We start from the raw sequence: 17,282 nt of genomic DNA, 5'->3' as shown, positions 1-17,282 counted from the left end.
ACGTTATACTGAGTAGAACCTATGAGTAGTCATTCAATTCAATTCAGTTTAGCTCAAAATTACTAATAACAAATTTGCCTCAAAGGACTTTACAATCTGTACACATACGACACCCGTGTCCCAGAACCTCACATCGGATCAGGAAAAACTCCCAAGAAATAGAAAAAAAAACCTTTAACAGGGAAAATAAAGGGAAGAAACCTTCAGGAGAGCAACATTCAACGTTTAATTTACTTGAAAAATATATTCAAGAATGTAATGCAATTTATGTCTGAAAGCAATCTACAATTATTATTGAATATTTATGATTGATATTGAAAACATTTAAGTGACATGTGCTTATTTTAGAAATGAAAACAAATATTTTATTTTAAACAAGGAAGGTACGACCCATTTGGGGTGGGAGCTGGGAGGGCTTACAATGTTATGTTCCTCAAAGGGGGGCTTGACAGAAAGCCCTTGCAAAACAGAACATGCTACATTCATGCAAAGGATGTCAGGCAATAATTATATTTTACGGATGAAATGTGAATTTGTCTTATTTTGAACAGCAGAGGGACAGACTGCCTTGATCAAAAAACAGATCCTGGATTCATTACTGGAAATACAGATGAGAGACATAATGTCTGTGTGAAGTCAGCAGGAGAGCTGTCATGATGTCCTCTTTCTCTCAGTTGAAAACACATTTGGGTTGTATTTGTCAAAACAAAGCCCATCACTATGAATGGGCTCCAAAATATCGTCAGTTCATGGCCTGATGCTCCCAAGCCAAATTGTATCTTTAGGAAACAATTGTTGATGTGTGTTGATTTTCTGACTGATCTTCCAAATACACGAGAATTGTGGGGTGGACGTTATTCTGTAGTTTCCCTTCAACATGGAGGCTTGGAGACCCTCAGGGGCTTTGCATGCTGCCCTCGTTCCCCTTTTCCGGGCATTCATATTCCAGATTCCCCAGGATGCCTCGCTGTAGTGCGATGTGTGTGTGGCGAGCCATCTCGCTCAGTCTCCTCTCCCAGTCAGCACAGACGGAAGTTGAAGCAGATCATGAAACTGTCAAGTTGGCAAGTCGGTGTATTTCCGCCACTATTAACGATGAACAAATAACAAACGCGCCTCGGGTGAAGCCGACACTTCCGAAATCACTTCATGAAATCCTGCCAGCTGCTGCTGTTGATGCAACTCGAGGATTCTCTGGATCCATGTCAGAAAGAAACACCAGAAACCTCATCGGCGGAAGATACTCCCTGAACCTCAGCTGTTCACAAAGCAGCCGCGTTCCTCACCCCGGAAGAAGTTTTACACGCAAGGGAAGTTTGTTTTGAAGCCAGATTTACCGTAAAGCCACCGGCCAGTGTGAGCTGGAACTGACACGACTGACGTTTATCTGTAGCCTACACTGTAAAATGTAATAAGTTAACTTTACTTGAAAAAGGTGAGGAAACCGATTGCCTCAAATTTTCTAAGTAAAGTAGCTCAATAAGTTTAAGTTCTTAAAACTAAAAATAAATGAGTTTCGGCAACTGATGTAATTGGAGTAAACATAAGTTAATTCAACTCATAATATGTCAGTTCAGACAACTTAAAAGATATGAGTGAAGGTAACTTAAAATCTTTAATCATGTAATAAGTTGACTTTACTTGAAAAAGGTGAGGAAACCGATTGCCTCAACATTTCTAAGTAAAGTAGCTCAATAATTGTAAGTTCTTCAAGCTAAAAGAAACTACGTTCAGGCAACTCATGTAATTGCAGTAAACATTAGTATAGTTAACTTAACAATTATTAGTCAGGTTAACTTAAAAAAGACAACTTAAAAGATCCAAGTTATATTAAGTAAACAGTACTAATAAGAACTAGTTAACTTTACTAGTCAATGAGATCCCATTACTTAGAAATAGTGAGGAAACCGATTGCCTTAAAATGATCAAGTAAGCTGAACTAAAAACTGTAAGTTGTTGAAACAAAAGAAGGAGAACAGTTACAATGGAAGACAAAGTTTATTTAGAAGAAAAACACGTTTTAGAACTCAAACAACGTGCTTAAAACGCTGAACATGTTGCCAGATTAGGTTTTGTAACGCAGAAATATGATGATCACAGCGTTTTCGGCATTTGCTAAATTTCACTACAGAAAAACAACAAAAACAGACATTTTCTATAAAAGACTTCTATTGGAGATAGAAGGGTGAAGTTCTCGGGCCTGACTGCACATCATGAACACAGTCCCTTATGGCATCAGTAGATTTTTGAGTGATTGTATTTTAGGGTTTTTGGTCCAAGTGAGAAGCACTCTATGAATAAATTCAGAAGGTGTTCCTCACTCGTTGAGGATACTCCAAATTCAGGGGTAAATAAGTCCGAAGAGTAGCCACACGGCACGGGGAAGATTATCACGACTGTTCCTCCCAAAACGATGGCAGTAGTTGTAGACTCCAGGTTCAGCGAGTGAGGAGGCCACGATGTCTTCAGCACCGTCAGGGTCCCAATGGAGGTGTGGGACACGTCCAGAAGGTCATCAGAGTCCTAATAACAAGAGCAGCATAAAAAACACAATTACATGTCAAATTTCACGTTGCATTTCTATGGTAGAACACACAATGGTTACCTGGATTCTGATATTATTAGATAATCAAGTGAAAGATGCTCAGGAGTGAGTGCGATGATTAATTCATTGATCATGTGATTCACTGAATGATTGCAAAAGCTAATAATAAAGAATATGAATTATCATATTTACAAATAGGGATGATATTTGAATGGAACAACAATAATAGAGCAAATGTTAACAACAGAATGTAGAAGGGCCTGAGAACAGGTCGATGCAGTTGCATCACAACACACCCCGATCAGGACCCTTTGGTGGCATCTGCTGTGTTTCCAGAGGGTCAAGTCGAAGCTTCACGCCATCCCAGGGCTCCAGACTAACTTTTTTAACTAGGAGCACAGTGGCCCCTAACTTAAAATTGTAGGGGCGCAAGCAGAAAATTTAGGGGTGCACACTATAAATCGACTTGCAAAGTTTTCCCATCATTTTTACTGTATTACTGATAAATAATTTGACAATATACAATCTTATGCCTGTTTGCCTTCATGAACTGCAAAACATTCACAACAGAGAACTCTTCAGAAGTTACTGTATTGAGTTCAAACATATTTTAAGGGAAAACATACCGTGAGCATGTGCATGTTGCACTTCGATGTGGCCAATCAAAACATTTGTTGGTTTCTAGAGATGCACCGATCAGGTTTTTGGTGCCGATCACCGATCACTGAAATCAGTATCTGCCGATCACCGATAATACCGATCACTGAAATCAGTATCATTATTGCTATAAGGATTATGAGGAAATACATATATAAAGCAACTCAAACATTAAAGAAATTACCGATTTCTTTAAACATTTAATTTGAAAAATGTCCTAATTGAGACATTAAAATTGTTTGATTGCTATTGTAGGGGATTTCAGATATGTATGGAACACGTCTGCATTATTCATTTCATTGAACTCTTGGGGAAATCTATATACAGGACTTTTTTTAACATACAAAAGTCTGACTAATTTTTATAAACTCTTCCTTGGTCCAGTAAAAATGTTTTAATGTTAGCATAATTTAAGCTAAATCTCAGAAACGATCTATAAAGATACAAAATCAGTTCATTGTTTACTTTTATATGTTCGTGTTTGATTTGTCGACATCTTATTTTGAAAAACGGATGTTGTTTCACGTGGTTCTTTCCGCTAACTTTGCAAAACCGGATGTTGTCACTTAAATCCTTCCGCTAACTTTATCAAAACCTTCGCGCGCTCCCGATCGAATGCATTTAGCGTGAGCATCAGTCTGTAGGGGCAGACATGTGAGAATCGGCTGAGTCGACCCAGAGATTCAACTCGGGGGACGGGGACGCCGCTCGGTGCGTGAGGATCCCCTCGTGGACCTCTAACTCTGCGGCCCTCGCCGGGCGCATCGTCTCCGTTGCGGTGCGCCTCTTTTCACACATTAGCCTATAACCGTGGACAATCATTTGACAGCTCTGCATGCAATGCTGTGACACTACTTTATTAACCACATAAAGAAAAATGACTGCTTGAGAAACTTACCCCAGGTGTGACTTGTTGCAGATATTCAAGTTTCTGTCCAACACTTTCCCCCTCTGGGTCTTGAACTTCTCCAGGAAGCGAGGAGTGTATTTGTCGAGATCTTTGAAGAACTCTGATTGCAACTCAGATTTTTGCTTGATAAGCGACAGAACTCAGCCAGAATCTAACGGAAAGAGAAATAAATTAAGATTTTGTCATATTAGACCTACAGTAAACACATTACAACATACTACATCACACTGGGCAGAAAACTAGTGGCTTCTAGATTGAACAGATTTCATCAGCTGCCCTCATCGGCCCTTCATGGTCGTCACAGGAGACACTCTGTGTGAAGACATGGACTCAATCTGGCAACGCTTCCATGTGTTATGCAGTAGTGTGTAGAAGAAAATAAGCAATACTTACAATTCATTGCCAGGTTTTTCAAAGCCTACAAAAGAAACAACAAAAGCAATTAGTCAAACTGAAAATAACTCCTCGTCAAAATACATTTTTACGGCTAAAAAGCCATCAGTTTAATGGAAGATTTCACAGACAAATATGATTAGAAATGCTTATCCTAGATATAGATAGATAGATAGATTGAAGTCATAAATTGTCTGTAGGGAGGTTGGCAGGGAGCTTAGTTTCAAACTTGCTATTGGTTATAATGGATGTCATTTCCAGTAAATATCACAAAATAAGAAATGATGTATAAGTAAAAAATTAAAAAACGTTGTACCACATTTGCTGTGGCCGAGAAGTTCTCCATCATACGGTTGTGGTTGAATTATTCCTCGTTACATTCAACCTAACATTGCATTCACTCTGAACTCAGTGACAGTAGCGTTGTGTGACTCCCGTAGTGCTGCGTTTAATGCACACGAGTGAGACAGCCACGGCGATGTCCGCCATTAACATTGTGACTCGTTTGTTTTGACGGTCTAGCTAGCTTACATTAAACGCTTCGTAAAGTTAACATTCAACTACCAATATACATATGAACAATATGGCGAAGATACGACGATGTTTACTAAGGACATGAACGGCAAAACGTTATTGAGACGCTGAAACTTACCTTAAAGTAACTCGCACACCTGCACTGCCTTCTCGCTGCCGCCAATCCGTCTCCGGCAAAGAACGTCTTCAGTGGTCGACTGCGCATGCGTATTCGAGCCGAGTGCTGCCGAGTGCGCCCGAGTTTCTTCCGAGTCCGCCTCACTCTTTTTTTTTTAAAGTAAAGCTTACTTGAGATAATAAGTTTAATAACTTTACTCACCAAAAAGTGTTCTTTACTAAGATTCTTAAAGTAAGGTCAACAAAGTAAGCAGAAATGAGTAAAGCTCACTAATTTTTGTAAGTAAACTTTACTATTACATTTTACAGTGTACGCTGTAAATTTCACGGTGGGGGGGGGGCTCCTCAGACCGGAGTCAGGAAGCGAACACACCGATTCAACGTTAACTGCAGTTTAGGTAAGCTAACGTTACACATCACACTAAGTGAAACGGAGCTGCTAAATAGCGCAATGAACGTGTTTATGCGAAAGTTTCGTCATTAAAATGTCGGTTAAACTGGATACCAGCGTCCGCCAAGCTCAATAGAAGTCTATGTAAATTAGCGAAGTTAGTTAACTTTGTGACATCAGGTCAACTGTTCACATTACGGAAGTTATTACATTGTTTATGATAACTAAGTTTGAGTCATATCGCACTGCAATATATGTATCGTTACACTACCCTATAAGATAGCGTTAACTGTGTTCTTGGTAACTTTAAATCTTTATGAGTAACGTTAAACAGAAATAGGATGTCTCTCTACTCAGTCTCTGCACATGTATTGCTAATTCTCCGTCAATGAATTATTCTCGTCTCCTCCAGTATGACGGGGATGACGGCCAGTACAACAAACTACCTGTGGTCTTTACAAGACGTCCTCGGTCAAGGGGCGACGGCCAGTGTCTACAAGGCACGCAACAAGGTACTGTAGCTGTGGATGCTTTTTTGTCATCAATATAACACATAAGTAGTTTTCTCCAGGGCTCCTCATTCACATTACTGGTGTCATTATCTCAGATGGAGTGACAGAGACTGTGCAATTATAAAAGGATGTGATGTAGTGGGCTGTTTTTGACATTCATACATGGCGTTCTGATCTGTAATACTGATTTGTGTGTTTGTGCGTAGAGGTTGGGTGAGCTGGTCGCTGTCAAAGTGTTCAACGCAGTGAGCTACAACCGCCCCCATGAGGTCCAGATGAGAGAGTTTGAGATGCTGAGGAAGCTCAACCACGGCAATATTGTCAGGCTGTATGCCGTGGAAGAGGTAAGGCTACCACGAGATGAGGACAGGAGACAAAAAACAATGACAAAGAAAAACACAGCCATATGTTGTGCTGAAATCATGATCACTGGGTAAAAGAGATGACCTGTTCATCGGAACATGGAAGCGGATAGCGTTTGTTCTGCTGGATCTTCACAGTAAAGCCCCATTCATACTTGGCTATTATTACCTGGGAACTTCTAGTAATTTCTAATAATTGCAGAGGAACTTAATCTTAATTTTGTTTGAAACTGCCATGCCTGTAATTCTCTCAAGTAATTCACCAAATATACAGGTCAAGTAATACCGTTAGTCCTCTTCAAATCAATATCTTTTGATTTATATCTATCATAGAATTCTTGAAGCAGTGAGTTTTCCCTAATATATTTCTATAATGTTTACAAGGATTTGCCGCTCAACTCCTCATGCCCCTCTCTCTAGCTGCCCTCCAAACAGAAGGTGCTGGTGATGGAGTATTGTTCAGGAGGAAGTCTACTTAGCCTACTTGAGGAGTCACAAAACGCCTTTGGCTTGCCGGAAACAGAATTCCTCACAGTTTTGCAGTGTGTTGGTGGGTATATAGCTTGGTAATTCCCAATAATGTCATTAACCTAAACTGAAGTATTCCTCCCTTCTTTCCGTACTACCTTCAGTGCAGGGGATGAACCACCTGCGAGAAAAGGGAGTGGTACACCGGGACATTAAGCCAGGCAACATTATGCGTACGGTTGGGGAGGACGGCAAGTCTGTTTATAAGCTGACAGATTTTGGAGCAGCAAGAGAGCTGGAAGATGATGAGAAGTTTATGTCTATCTACGGAACAGAAGAGTATCTGGTAAGATAACAGTCTCAGAAATATACTAAGTATGCTTGTATTTGACAATTTGCAGTCAAAGACCACTGTTTTGATGAGTTTGGTAATTGAAAAGGCTGTTAATAATCAACATGCATGAAAAGCTTTGAAGGCAGAAATTGGCAGACCTTTCTGTCAGATCAAGAAATCCGGGACATTATTTTGTTAGCCTTTCACCAAATATCATGAAAATGTATCAAGTAGTTCTTGATAGATTATGCTTACTAAACAAGAAGCCGGTCTGAGAACATTACATAATAAGGAAACACTGTTGCAGATGACATTTTCATAAACCTCTTTTATGTCTGAGCACATTTAACTGAAGAACGTAAGTCTTATTATGTTCTTCAATTCAATGTGGCGTCATTGGTATTAAAGTTTTTTTTTAAATTAAAAAACATGATTATGGATATTAATACAGCATTAACATTACGATTATTTTATAATTTATATACAGTACAACTATAAAATTACAGGTAAGCTTAAACTTAAACTTTACTTCCAATTTAATTAGTATTGCCCAATATTACTGCACAACATTCAAACAACTTTATCCTAGGACCGTCGCATATATGGGGAAATATACCCCCCTCCCCCCCCCTCTCCCCGAGGAGGGATTCCTCTCACAGATGTGTACAGAATGAACTACATTTTACACCATAGTTAATCCATAGGACAGAAATAAGGATGATAATGAGAGGCGTAATAGCAGTGCCAGCACTAATAATTGCAGAAATAGTAATAGAATGCATATTACTAATAATAATAATGCAACAGTAAATATCAGTATGATCATGGCATTAAAAGCAGGAATAGTCATATAAATGTGATTAACAGATTTTCAGTTTCATTCAGTAGAGAAAATCTTTATACTGCCTCAGCGGAGGGAGACATTGCTGCATTCATACTCACCCAACATACTGGATGAACTAAGTAAAGACATCAAGGTGGCATAAGGAATGTTACAAAATACTATTGCATCCATAAAAAGTATGTTTAATGTGCCCTGTTGATGGACAATATAAGATTATTGCACATTGGGTAACCTTTCAGTGCAGATTTTCTCCAGGAAAAACTCTCAAGGCTTGGTAGCAGAAACAGCTTCCCATTTCCTCTGTTCTCAATCTCTATGTGTTGCATGTGATTGGTGTTTTTTTTACAAAGCCCAACATTGAATCCACTCCAAGTTTGGTGTGAAAATCATCCTATCAGTGTCTGTGTTGAAATGGGTTTGTGTGACAGGCAGTTCAGTTGGGAGCCTGATACTTCAAAAGCAACTTGGTATTCTGAAGACTGGGAGGCCCTCTGCTGGACAAACTGAACTTTTCACCGTTGCGTTTCTGCCTAATGCTAACACAATGATCCTTGATGAAAAGAAAGGGACTGGGGAGAGAATACATGTTACGACCAAAACACTGCTTTCACTTAACGCAACTAATACTGAAGTTTAAACGATAATCTTTACGACTGTTAACATATGAAGGTATGATGATTATATATCCACCTTTGCTGAGGGGGGGGGGGGGTTGTTTAGAATAGACACTTTTATTAATCCCCAAGGGGAAATTAGTTCTCTGCATTTAACCCATCCTTAGTTATTAAGGAGCAGTGGGCTGCGGTGAAGCGCCCGGGAAGCAACTGGGGGTTCAGTGCCTTGCTCAAGGACACTTCGACTTGCAACTAATGGGGAGAGCGGGGATCGAACCCACAACCCTGCGGTTGCAGGACGGCCCTCTTTCCCCACTGAGCTAAAGCTGCGCTATGTTGCACACTTTGTGTGTTTGTTTGTTTGTGTGTGTGTGTTTTTTTAATATGTGTGTTTGTGTGTTCAGCATCCAGACATGTATGAACGTGCTGTGCTACGTAAGCCTCATCAGAAATCCTATGGAGTGAGTGTAGACCTGTGGAGTATTGGTGTGACATTTTACCATGCTGCCACTGGGAGTCTTCCCTTTGCACCATATGGAGGACCCCGCAGGAACAAGCCCACCATGTGAGTCAATACATTGGGTGTGTGAAATCACTGAGCACACATTTCTGATAGAAAGAAGGGTGAGTCTCGAATGACATGTCTTAGCTCCATCTTCACCGGCCAAGTTCCATATGTGGAAGCATACCACCTTGAAATCAGATTGTTTCTGTCTCAATAAATTCTATTCAACCATTTCAACTTTGCCAAATGCATAGATATTCCCTTCGAAAAATATTTGTTTCTGCATGTTGTTACTTCAGGAATACCTTGGTATCTGGCAGAGCATGAACATGTATCAATGATTATCAACCTGACTTGTGTGTTTTGTTGTATAGGTACAAAATAACTACAGAGAAGCCTATGGGGGCAATATCTGGAATACAGCGAGTTGAGGGCGGGCCTATAGAGTGGAGCTACCACCTACCTCATAGCTGCCAACTCTCACAGTATGTCACCTGATAAAGAGCATTGGACATTTAAACATCTCAGTGACTTTTTATTGTGAAGTTAGCTCACCTTTTACTTGATTGTCTCCATCTGTTTCTCTCCCACTCGGTCCCTCTCTGTCTGTAGAGGTCTGATGGTGCAACTGGTTCCAATACTAGCGGGTATACTGGAGGCTGACCAGGAGAGGTGTTGGGGTTTTGACCAGTTCTTCACAGCCACCACAGACATACTGCAGCGGCAGCCAGTTCACCTCTTCTCTCTGCAACAGGCCATGGCGCATTGCATCTACATACACCACCACAACACGTATGTCTGCACAGTCATATCGTCACACACATCACTCTGATCAAACACAAATAAAGCTGTTTATAATTTTAATTCTACAGACTGAAAAAAAGCATTTTTTTGCTAATCGTAAGACTCGATCTTTAGTGACGGGTGTGACAGAATTCAAGAGCCAGTAGTTTATGACGTGGCACAAGAGCAAAGTGGATCCATGTAAATTAGTGCAAGTTGGGATGTTCCTATTTTGGTCAAAAGTTTCAGTAGTTATTGACAATCGGTCAATGATTTCACCAACACGTATTATACTTCTCATCAGTTAAATGAGCTGATTAATTTCTGTAATGTGCTTAATGTTTCTGGTGTTATTTCTACAAGTCAATTTGTGTTCTAAACTGGATAATGTCTAATTACCTTCGCATTGAAAATGCGGAAGGTTATGTTTTGATCGCCATTTATTTATTTATTTGTATGCGTGTTCCTCGCATTACACAAAAAGTATTAAACCGAATCGCATGAAATTTGGTGGGATGATTGGTTATTATCCGGGGACCATTTGATTAGATTTTGGGATCAATCGGGTCAAAGGTCAAGGTCATGAAAAGGTCAAGATCTTCTTTTTACCATAGCATGGTCAATTTCTATCCAATTGACATGCAACTAATGCCAAAATGTTCATAATTCAATGCCTAATCTTGTGATATGCGAAGGTATGCGCTCTACCGAGTGCCCGTTCTCGTCGTTTATGCTGCCATATGAAGGCTTAAACAGACTCGAGGCTTGATAAGATGTAGAGGAAATAAGATATCATGAATTATTTAAATGCAATCTTATTGATTCATCTCAGTCAACCAAACTATAGGATACCATTGGATAGTACAACATGTTCAATTCACTTTTTGATGTGGCGCATTTCACATTGACATTGTAACTAGACCTGCTGCCCTCCTCTCTGTCCTAAATCCCTCCCACCACACAAGGCTTGTATTCCTTTTGTAACTCATCAGCGAAGCGTTTCAGAGATTGAGGAAAGGCAGTAGTTTAGCCTTCTCTTAACCGTTGCAGTCAATTCACTAGCTTTGACGTGTAGCTTATTGTTGCCAATGCTGGAATAGCAACTGCAGGATATCCCACCTTTGAATCTGACTTTCACCATCTAAGAGATGTGTATTTGCATTCATAAAACAACCAATTGGAAAGCACTCTCTCTGAATGATCTGTTATTGGTCAAATTCTCCCATGACAAGCTTTTTTTTCTAAAGCCTGGAAACGCAGCCAAGAGGAGGTATAGTCTGTTGTTCTCTCTGACCAATTAGATTACAATATGCTGAAAGGATTCTTGCACAACAATGTCAAACATGCCTTCCCCAGCTTTAAAACTACATCTGCATTGGGCATTATGGAAGACCCAGTAAATGTATGCAAAAATAACAATTATAGAAGTGACTAAGAGCTCTGACCCTGATCTTAAAATGCAGAAACAGATGTGAAATAACCAAAATAAGTTTTTAGCAGCCAAAAATCCCTTCTCTCCCCACAGGGTGTCAATGTTCTTTGAGGAGGTGGCGTCTCAGATTGGAATAGCAGTTACGCTGCAACATCTGCTGTACCTTGGTACAGCACTCCCTCTGGAGGGCAACATGAAGGTGGTAAACCTCCCACGTACTTCACATGACAAGCCCTTCATTCTGCTCAGCGACGGGCCTGAAGCAAGTACCAGCCTGCCCTTCAGAGAACGTAAGACAATCAAAACCCTACACCGTCGATATGTTTCTATGAAGTCCAAAGCTTTTCCTCTAATTTAGCTTTTGCTATTACCCTAGGAAGATATGAACATTTTGATAAGGTGTAATCCACTATCACATTTTTTCTGACAACACATCAATATATTTTTGTGAATTTGGTTTTAAAGCAAATTCTTTTTGTAATTGGCCAATTTAGTGAATGCCAATCCCAAATGAAGGGAAATTTATAGAAAAGATGAGTGTGTGTCATAAATGTTGGCTAAAAAGGAAAGTGATCACAATTGTTTGCATACAATTATTAATGTCCAGAAACATACCTGTACGCACTGTTTCCATAAGTCATGTATTTTTGAGTTGTGTTTTTGTCTCCTTTGTAGCCGAGACTCCAGTGATCCCGTCCCGGTTTGATGTTGTGGCAGACTACAACTTCGCCAAGGTACCGCTGCTCTGCTTCTTTTCTTTATACAGCCATACTTAATGTTATGGTCATGTCATTTTTCATTTGAATTGCATGTATTATAAGCATCCCAACCATTATTTATTATCTCCATGTATCCCCCTCCTGTCTGTAGGTTATAGTGGGAGTGATCCACCAGTATCTGAGAATAGTACAGTTGCTGCACACAGACCGAGAGCTGCTGCTGCAAGGATACTACAGCTACATGTGAGACAACACGTGCTAAAATAAGGAGTATTTGCTTGACTGCGCTTAAAGATGCAGCCCCTTGGTTATGCACTAATTCTAGATAATATTCTTATCAAACTCTTCTCCTGTTCATTCTTCCTTCTCTCTCACTTCTTCCTCAGGATGAGGTTGCGTAGGGAGTGTGAAGAAGCAATCCACAGTATCACAATGATCACCATTAGACTGCAGTCTTGCCTCAGCGTGGAACACAGGACTCACACACTGTGAGTTACTTCACACACTTCCTGAGCTAAATAGAGGGAATTAGTGATCTTGCAAATGAAGTTTGAGTTGCTCTTTTAAGTTCAATTGATTTCAATGTGAGTGTGATGTAGGATTGGATTGCTTACTATATGAGCTTAACTGCCATTCAATGTAATTTCTTGATAAATGTAGCCCAAACACAGTTATTCAAATCCACAACCTCCTCTTTTCCTCCCTCTTTTCCTCCCATATCTGTTGTAACTTCCTTTTTCTTAGTGGCCATTATGATTCAGAAAACCAAGGTTTAACTGATGGGAGGCAAAAGCTGCATCAGGTGAGTAGCATGGGGGAAAAGGGTCACGGCTTGACTAATGAGGCTGATGGAAATAGAGTTGGGAATGTATTTTATTGCCATTATTCCTTCATCAATGAGTTTATAGTGGAGCATTGCAGATCAAAATGAAAACCAAGCCAAATCTTTGGAATGTGAAATCTCCAAACACAAGTAAGCGTATGCAAAAAAAATTGCCCATATAAAATATTCTTGAAACTCCATCTTTTTCGGTCGGCACATAAAAGTGATGATGTTTGACTTTAAATTGAGATGATCAAGTTTCAATCCCTCTACTTTGCAAGTACTGCATTCTAAGCCCTAGGAGTTCTCTCTTCTCTGCATTACCAGATTCAAAATGCATTTCAATAGAATACATTTAAACTAATCCAGGATTTTGGACTGTGCACCATTTATCTTATTGTGTGTTTGTGATTTGTTGAATCAGGTCTCAGTCTGTGGCTGCTGTCTCTACAGGTACGTGAGCACCTGCCTATATACGCTGCAGGGATCCAAGAGTTTCAGAGCCGACTGGACCATCTGCAGATCGAACAGGCCAAGCTAGCAGAGACGCTGGCCAATGACAAGAGGTACTCCAAGCGTACTGGGATAAAAGCTTCAGGGTGGCCTCCCGCGTTTGTATTTATTTTAACTCTGGACGTTTTGCCTTCCACAGCTGTCACAAGATGGAGGTGCTGCTGCAAAAGATAACCGCAATTCATCAGCATTATCGTAAAGACAGATTAACTGGCAGTATGTATTTTTTATTGTGACTACACTATTTAAATTTTTTTTTTTATAAATGGTAAAATTGACAATTCCTGTTTCCTTATTTTCACCACAGAGTTGGCATATAATGATGAGCAAATCCACAAATTTGAGAAGTAAGTGTGTTCACACAGCTACTCTCCTGCTCAGGCACCCTGTAAAGTATGTTGTTCTGAGCTCTCCTCTAATATGCTCGTCACTCTTCCATCCCAGAATCCACCTGTCGTCCCACATTAAGAGAGTGAAATCTCTGCTGAGAGAGGACTGCGTGCAGAGATACAAAGAGCTTTTGGCCTCAACAAGGATTTGGAGCAGGTCAGTGCAGGCTCTCAAGTTGCCTTTTAGCTGAAAGTACACGGCTGATTTACTAACCCGATCAAAATCTAAAAATGAAGGGGTACATTTTGTGCAACAAAAGCTTTCTCATAAAAAAAAATTTCATGTTACGTACTTAAATCAACACGGTTCCCTCCTCAGCCTGTTGAAGTGTTGTCTTCCTGCTCAAAATGTCACCATCACCAGTTTAAAAAGAAACTCTTTAACTCTTCAAAGTTAAGTTGAATATTTGGTAACTAAAGCCTTGATTACCATTTGTAAACTAAAAGGCAATGGTATTGTTTTCTATGCACTGCTCTATTTTGAGATTTGGGCTATTTAGCTTCCATAAGATGTCCTCTCGCTAAAACTAGTAGAAAGTAACGATCCGACTCACGCGTGTTTGTTTTTTTACCCCTTTTTCAATGTGTGTTTGTAGATTTCTCACAAATTCACCAAAGTTAGCATTAAATAATGCCTAATTTGCATATCTAAACACAACATTTCAGAAGACTTGGAAGAGAAAAACTTAATTCCCTTAATGTAAGTAATCAACTTGGGAACCACTAACAGGGAAGCAATGCTGTCAGAATGAACATTGTGAGCCTGACGGGGAACTAGAGGGTCGGCGCTCCGCTTCTGCCACAATGTTGATGGTTGAGATCGGCTCTAACTGACGTATGAGCGCAGTGCAGAGCGGCGGGTATTGGCTAAATCGTGGGCCACGCTCACATGCACAAACAGAAATGTGTAAACAAAGCACAGAGAAGTTTGGGGATTACAACACACACAGAGAAACTTCAGTCTCTGCTCAGGTTAGTCCAGTATAGCTTTACATAGAAAATCATTGTTTGCTGCTTTATTAATGCTCTGAATATCAAATGTAGCTTCTTTAAAGAGACGGGTGCTAAAAATGACCGTTTCAGACAGATATATTCAGGCAGATATTTCTAACACTTAATTTTTTTGGTTTTACCTTAAAGCATGTACAAATGTTAAAAACCCAATATAAAAGTTTGAACATGTGCATGGTACTGTATGTATATACCATAAACTCTGTGGAATTGCTAAATTACTAATGGATGATTAAGAAATTATTCAGATCAACAAATCTGTTGCTAGTTTATAATGGACCATCGCCGATTTCAGTTTTTAAATTTGAACTAACAAATTTAGTTTTTTTTCTTCTGTTTTAGAATTTAGATTTAGAAGATGGTAGCGTTGACTTCCTGAAGTGTCTCCCTTCTGTATGTGCAGTGTTTTACTGGAGATGCAGACCAGACTGCAGGACTTCAGCTCTTTCTCCACAGGCTTGTTGGCAGACCTGGAGATGAGTAAGCAGCACCAAAATAAGGTCAACATTTCCCTTTCTCTGTGTTAATGATCTCTGCAGCTCAGATCAAATATTATAACGTGACAGTATGCACAAAGACATGTATTCTTGCATTGATAAACAAAGTTATATTATATTTTCGGGATGTCACATGTAGCATTTCAGTGATGTGATAATGTAACATCTCATCTGTCCTCCTCAGGCTCTGGACAGAATCCTGTTCACTCTGCAGTCCAAGCAAAAGGGACAGCAGCCTGAAATTGCCACGAGGGACAAGGACCAGATGGTCTCTAGGTGTGTGTCTTTGTGTGTGTTTGTATGCGTGTGCGCAAGATAGAGACGGTTGCCCTGATGACATATCTTTCTTTGTTCTAGGATGCACCATCTGAAGGAGGAAATGGAGATTTTGGTGAGGGAACTACAGTGTAACAACAGCATTATTGAGAGGTAAGTTGAGTGACCAACTTCAGGTCTCGCTCAAAACTCACATCCCCATATGCAGTAGGTGACTAAGTATGACGTGATATGTTTTGTCATTTAGTCTGGGAACAGTGAGCCCTGCAGCAGCTCTGGAGCCGAACTTGGCCAGACCGTCTACTCTGTGACACAAGTGCTGCAGCTTTGCATCTTACCTCGAAAACCCCAAAACTCTCTAGTTTTAACTGCCACTCATGAACAGCTATGGACCATGCACTGGGTTTTCTTTCAAGGACCGACTGAAGCCCTGTGCTGTAACGAGAGGAAGCAGCCAAAGACAAATCAATAATGTGTAAACCTCAATTTAGAGATAAGATGCCCACAATGCAGGAGGAGGAGGAGGGGTGTGGGTGTGTGTTGACTAGCACAGCAGTTCAATGCAAACCACATTAATGCATTTTAGTGTTAATGTATTTCTAACAGGCTGCCACAGGATGAAGCAAAATAAATTCCTCGTCAGCTGCCAGAGTATTTTTCTTCAGGCTGTATAATTTTTTGTTCCGCAGAAGAAGCGCACTGCAAACTCTGGAGAACCTAAAATTATTTATTTAACCAGTCTGACACTATATTTCTCTGTCTGTGTATGTCTCTGTGTGTTTGTTGAAGGCTTAAGATGCCAGCTGTCTTTTGTCCTAATGGTTGGTCATTCAAATGGTTTCATGTGACTTTATCTACATATGCTGAATTTACAATGATGTACTTGAGTACATCATTGTAAATCAGCATAAGTAAATAAATTACATCATTGTCAGCCTTTCCAAGCACACAGAACTGTAATTTTGAAGTGACACCTGTATCTCTTCCTGCTGATGTTTTAATGCGAATGATGAGTTATTTCTTTGTATTTGAACGTGGGTTTCATTGTAAACAAGAAAAAACAAAGTTAGGTACTCTTGGCACTCACCACGGTGTCTCCTTTTAATAGAAGTACACAGTCCAGACAGTGCAGCAAATTCACAGCTAGAAAAAAATGACATTAGCCAGTGGCTCATGCGGTGTGCAAATTCCAGGATTTGTTATTTGTCTATAAAAGGGTGACACAAATATATGCTTTTATTATAAAATTGTTTTGCCATATTCTAATCTCATTTTGTCTTGATGAATAATATCTCCTTGAGGATGTAATGCAAGCTGAAAGGTGAAGTAAAATCTATTGTATGTCCTCCTCTATGTTTTAGCCTCAACCTACCTTATTTTCTGGAAAGTCAGTACAATCACTTGACAACAGTAGATTATCATATTCAGTCTGTAGTACTTTAACATTAAATGTGTTGTGGGAAGATGAAAGGTCACAGAAAACAAATTGAAAGTTCTTCACTCAATCTGAGTAGGAGTGGTGTGGGTGTCCTCGGGGGCTTTCTCGGTTTACTGAGGGGAACAAGCACAACTGCCTCTGTGGTTTTATGCAGCTCATGTGACGTGCTCGTGGCAAAGTGGAACATGTGATAACTTTCCTGTTCCGACACAAAC

The 17,282-nt window shown here is 39.9% G+C and overlaps 1 protein-coding gene and 1 long non-coding RNA gene across 2 annotated transcripts; one reads left to right on the top strand and one right to left on the bottom strand.

Annotated features, from left to right (window-relative positions):
* Positions 1-1,979: 1,979 nt before the first annotated feature.
* Positions 1,980-5,241, bottom strand: LOC130208409 (uncharacterized). Its single transcript, XR_008834409.1, has 4 exons — positions 5,158-5,241; positions 4,506-4,530; positions 4,101-4,263; positions 1,980-2,523 (listed from the first exon to the last, which is right to left on the bottom strand). It is a non-coding gene; the product is annotated as an uncharacterized LOC130208409 (long non-coding RNA).
* A 265-nt stretch (positions 5,242-5,506) lies between these two features.
* Positions 5,507-16,982, top strand: ikbke (inhibitor of nuclear factor kappa B kinase subunit epsilon). Its single transcript, XM_056438020.1, has 21 exons — positions 5,507-5,554; positions 5,960-6,059; positions 6,266-6,403; positions 6,842-6,971; positions 7,054-7,235; positions 9,086-9,246; positions 9,561-9,671; positions 9,799-9,978; positions 11,495-11,691; positions 12,077-12,135; positions 12,272-12,363; positions 12,507-12,608; positions 12,865-12,922; positions 13,397-13,509; positions 13,596-13,672; positions 13,764-13,803; positions 13,901-14,002; positions 15,260-15,356; positions 15,538-15,629; positions 15,711-15,782; positions 15,877-16,982. The coding sequence occupies exons 2-21, from the start codon at positions 5,961-5,963 to the stop codon at positions 15,938-15,940; spliced, it is 2,166 nt and encodes a 721-aa protein (XP_056293995.1). The 5' UTR covers positions 5,507-5,554; position 5,960; the 3' UTR covers positions 15,941-16,982.
* Positions 16,983-17,282: the final 300 nt, after the last annotated feature.

This window comes from Pseudoliparis swirei, chromosome 18 (assembly GCF_029220125.1).
Source record: "Pseudoliparis swirei isolate HS2019 ecotype Mariana Trench chromosome 18, NWPU_hadal_v1, whole genome shotgun sequence".
Classification (NCBI taxonomy): Eukaryota; Metazoa; Chordata; class Actinopteri; order Perciformes; family Liparidae; genus Pseudoliparis; species Pseudoliparis swirei.
This window is presented reverse-complemented; position numbering and strand designations above follow the sequence as displayed.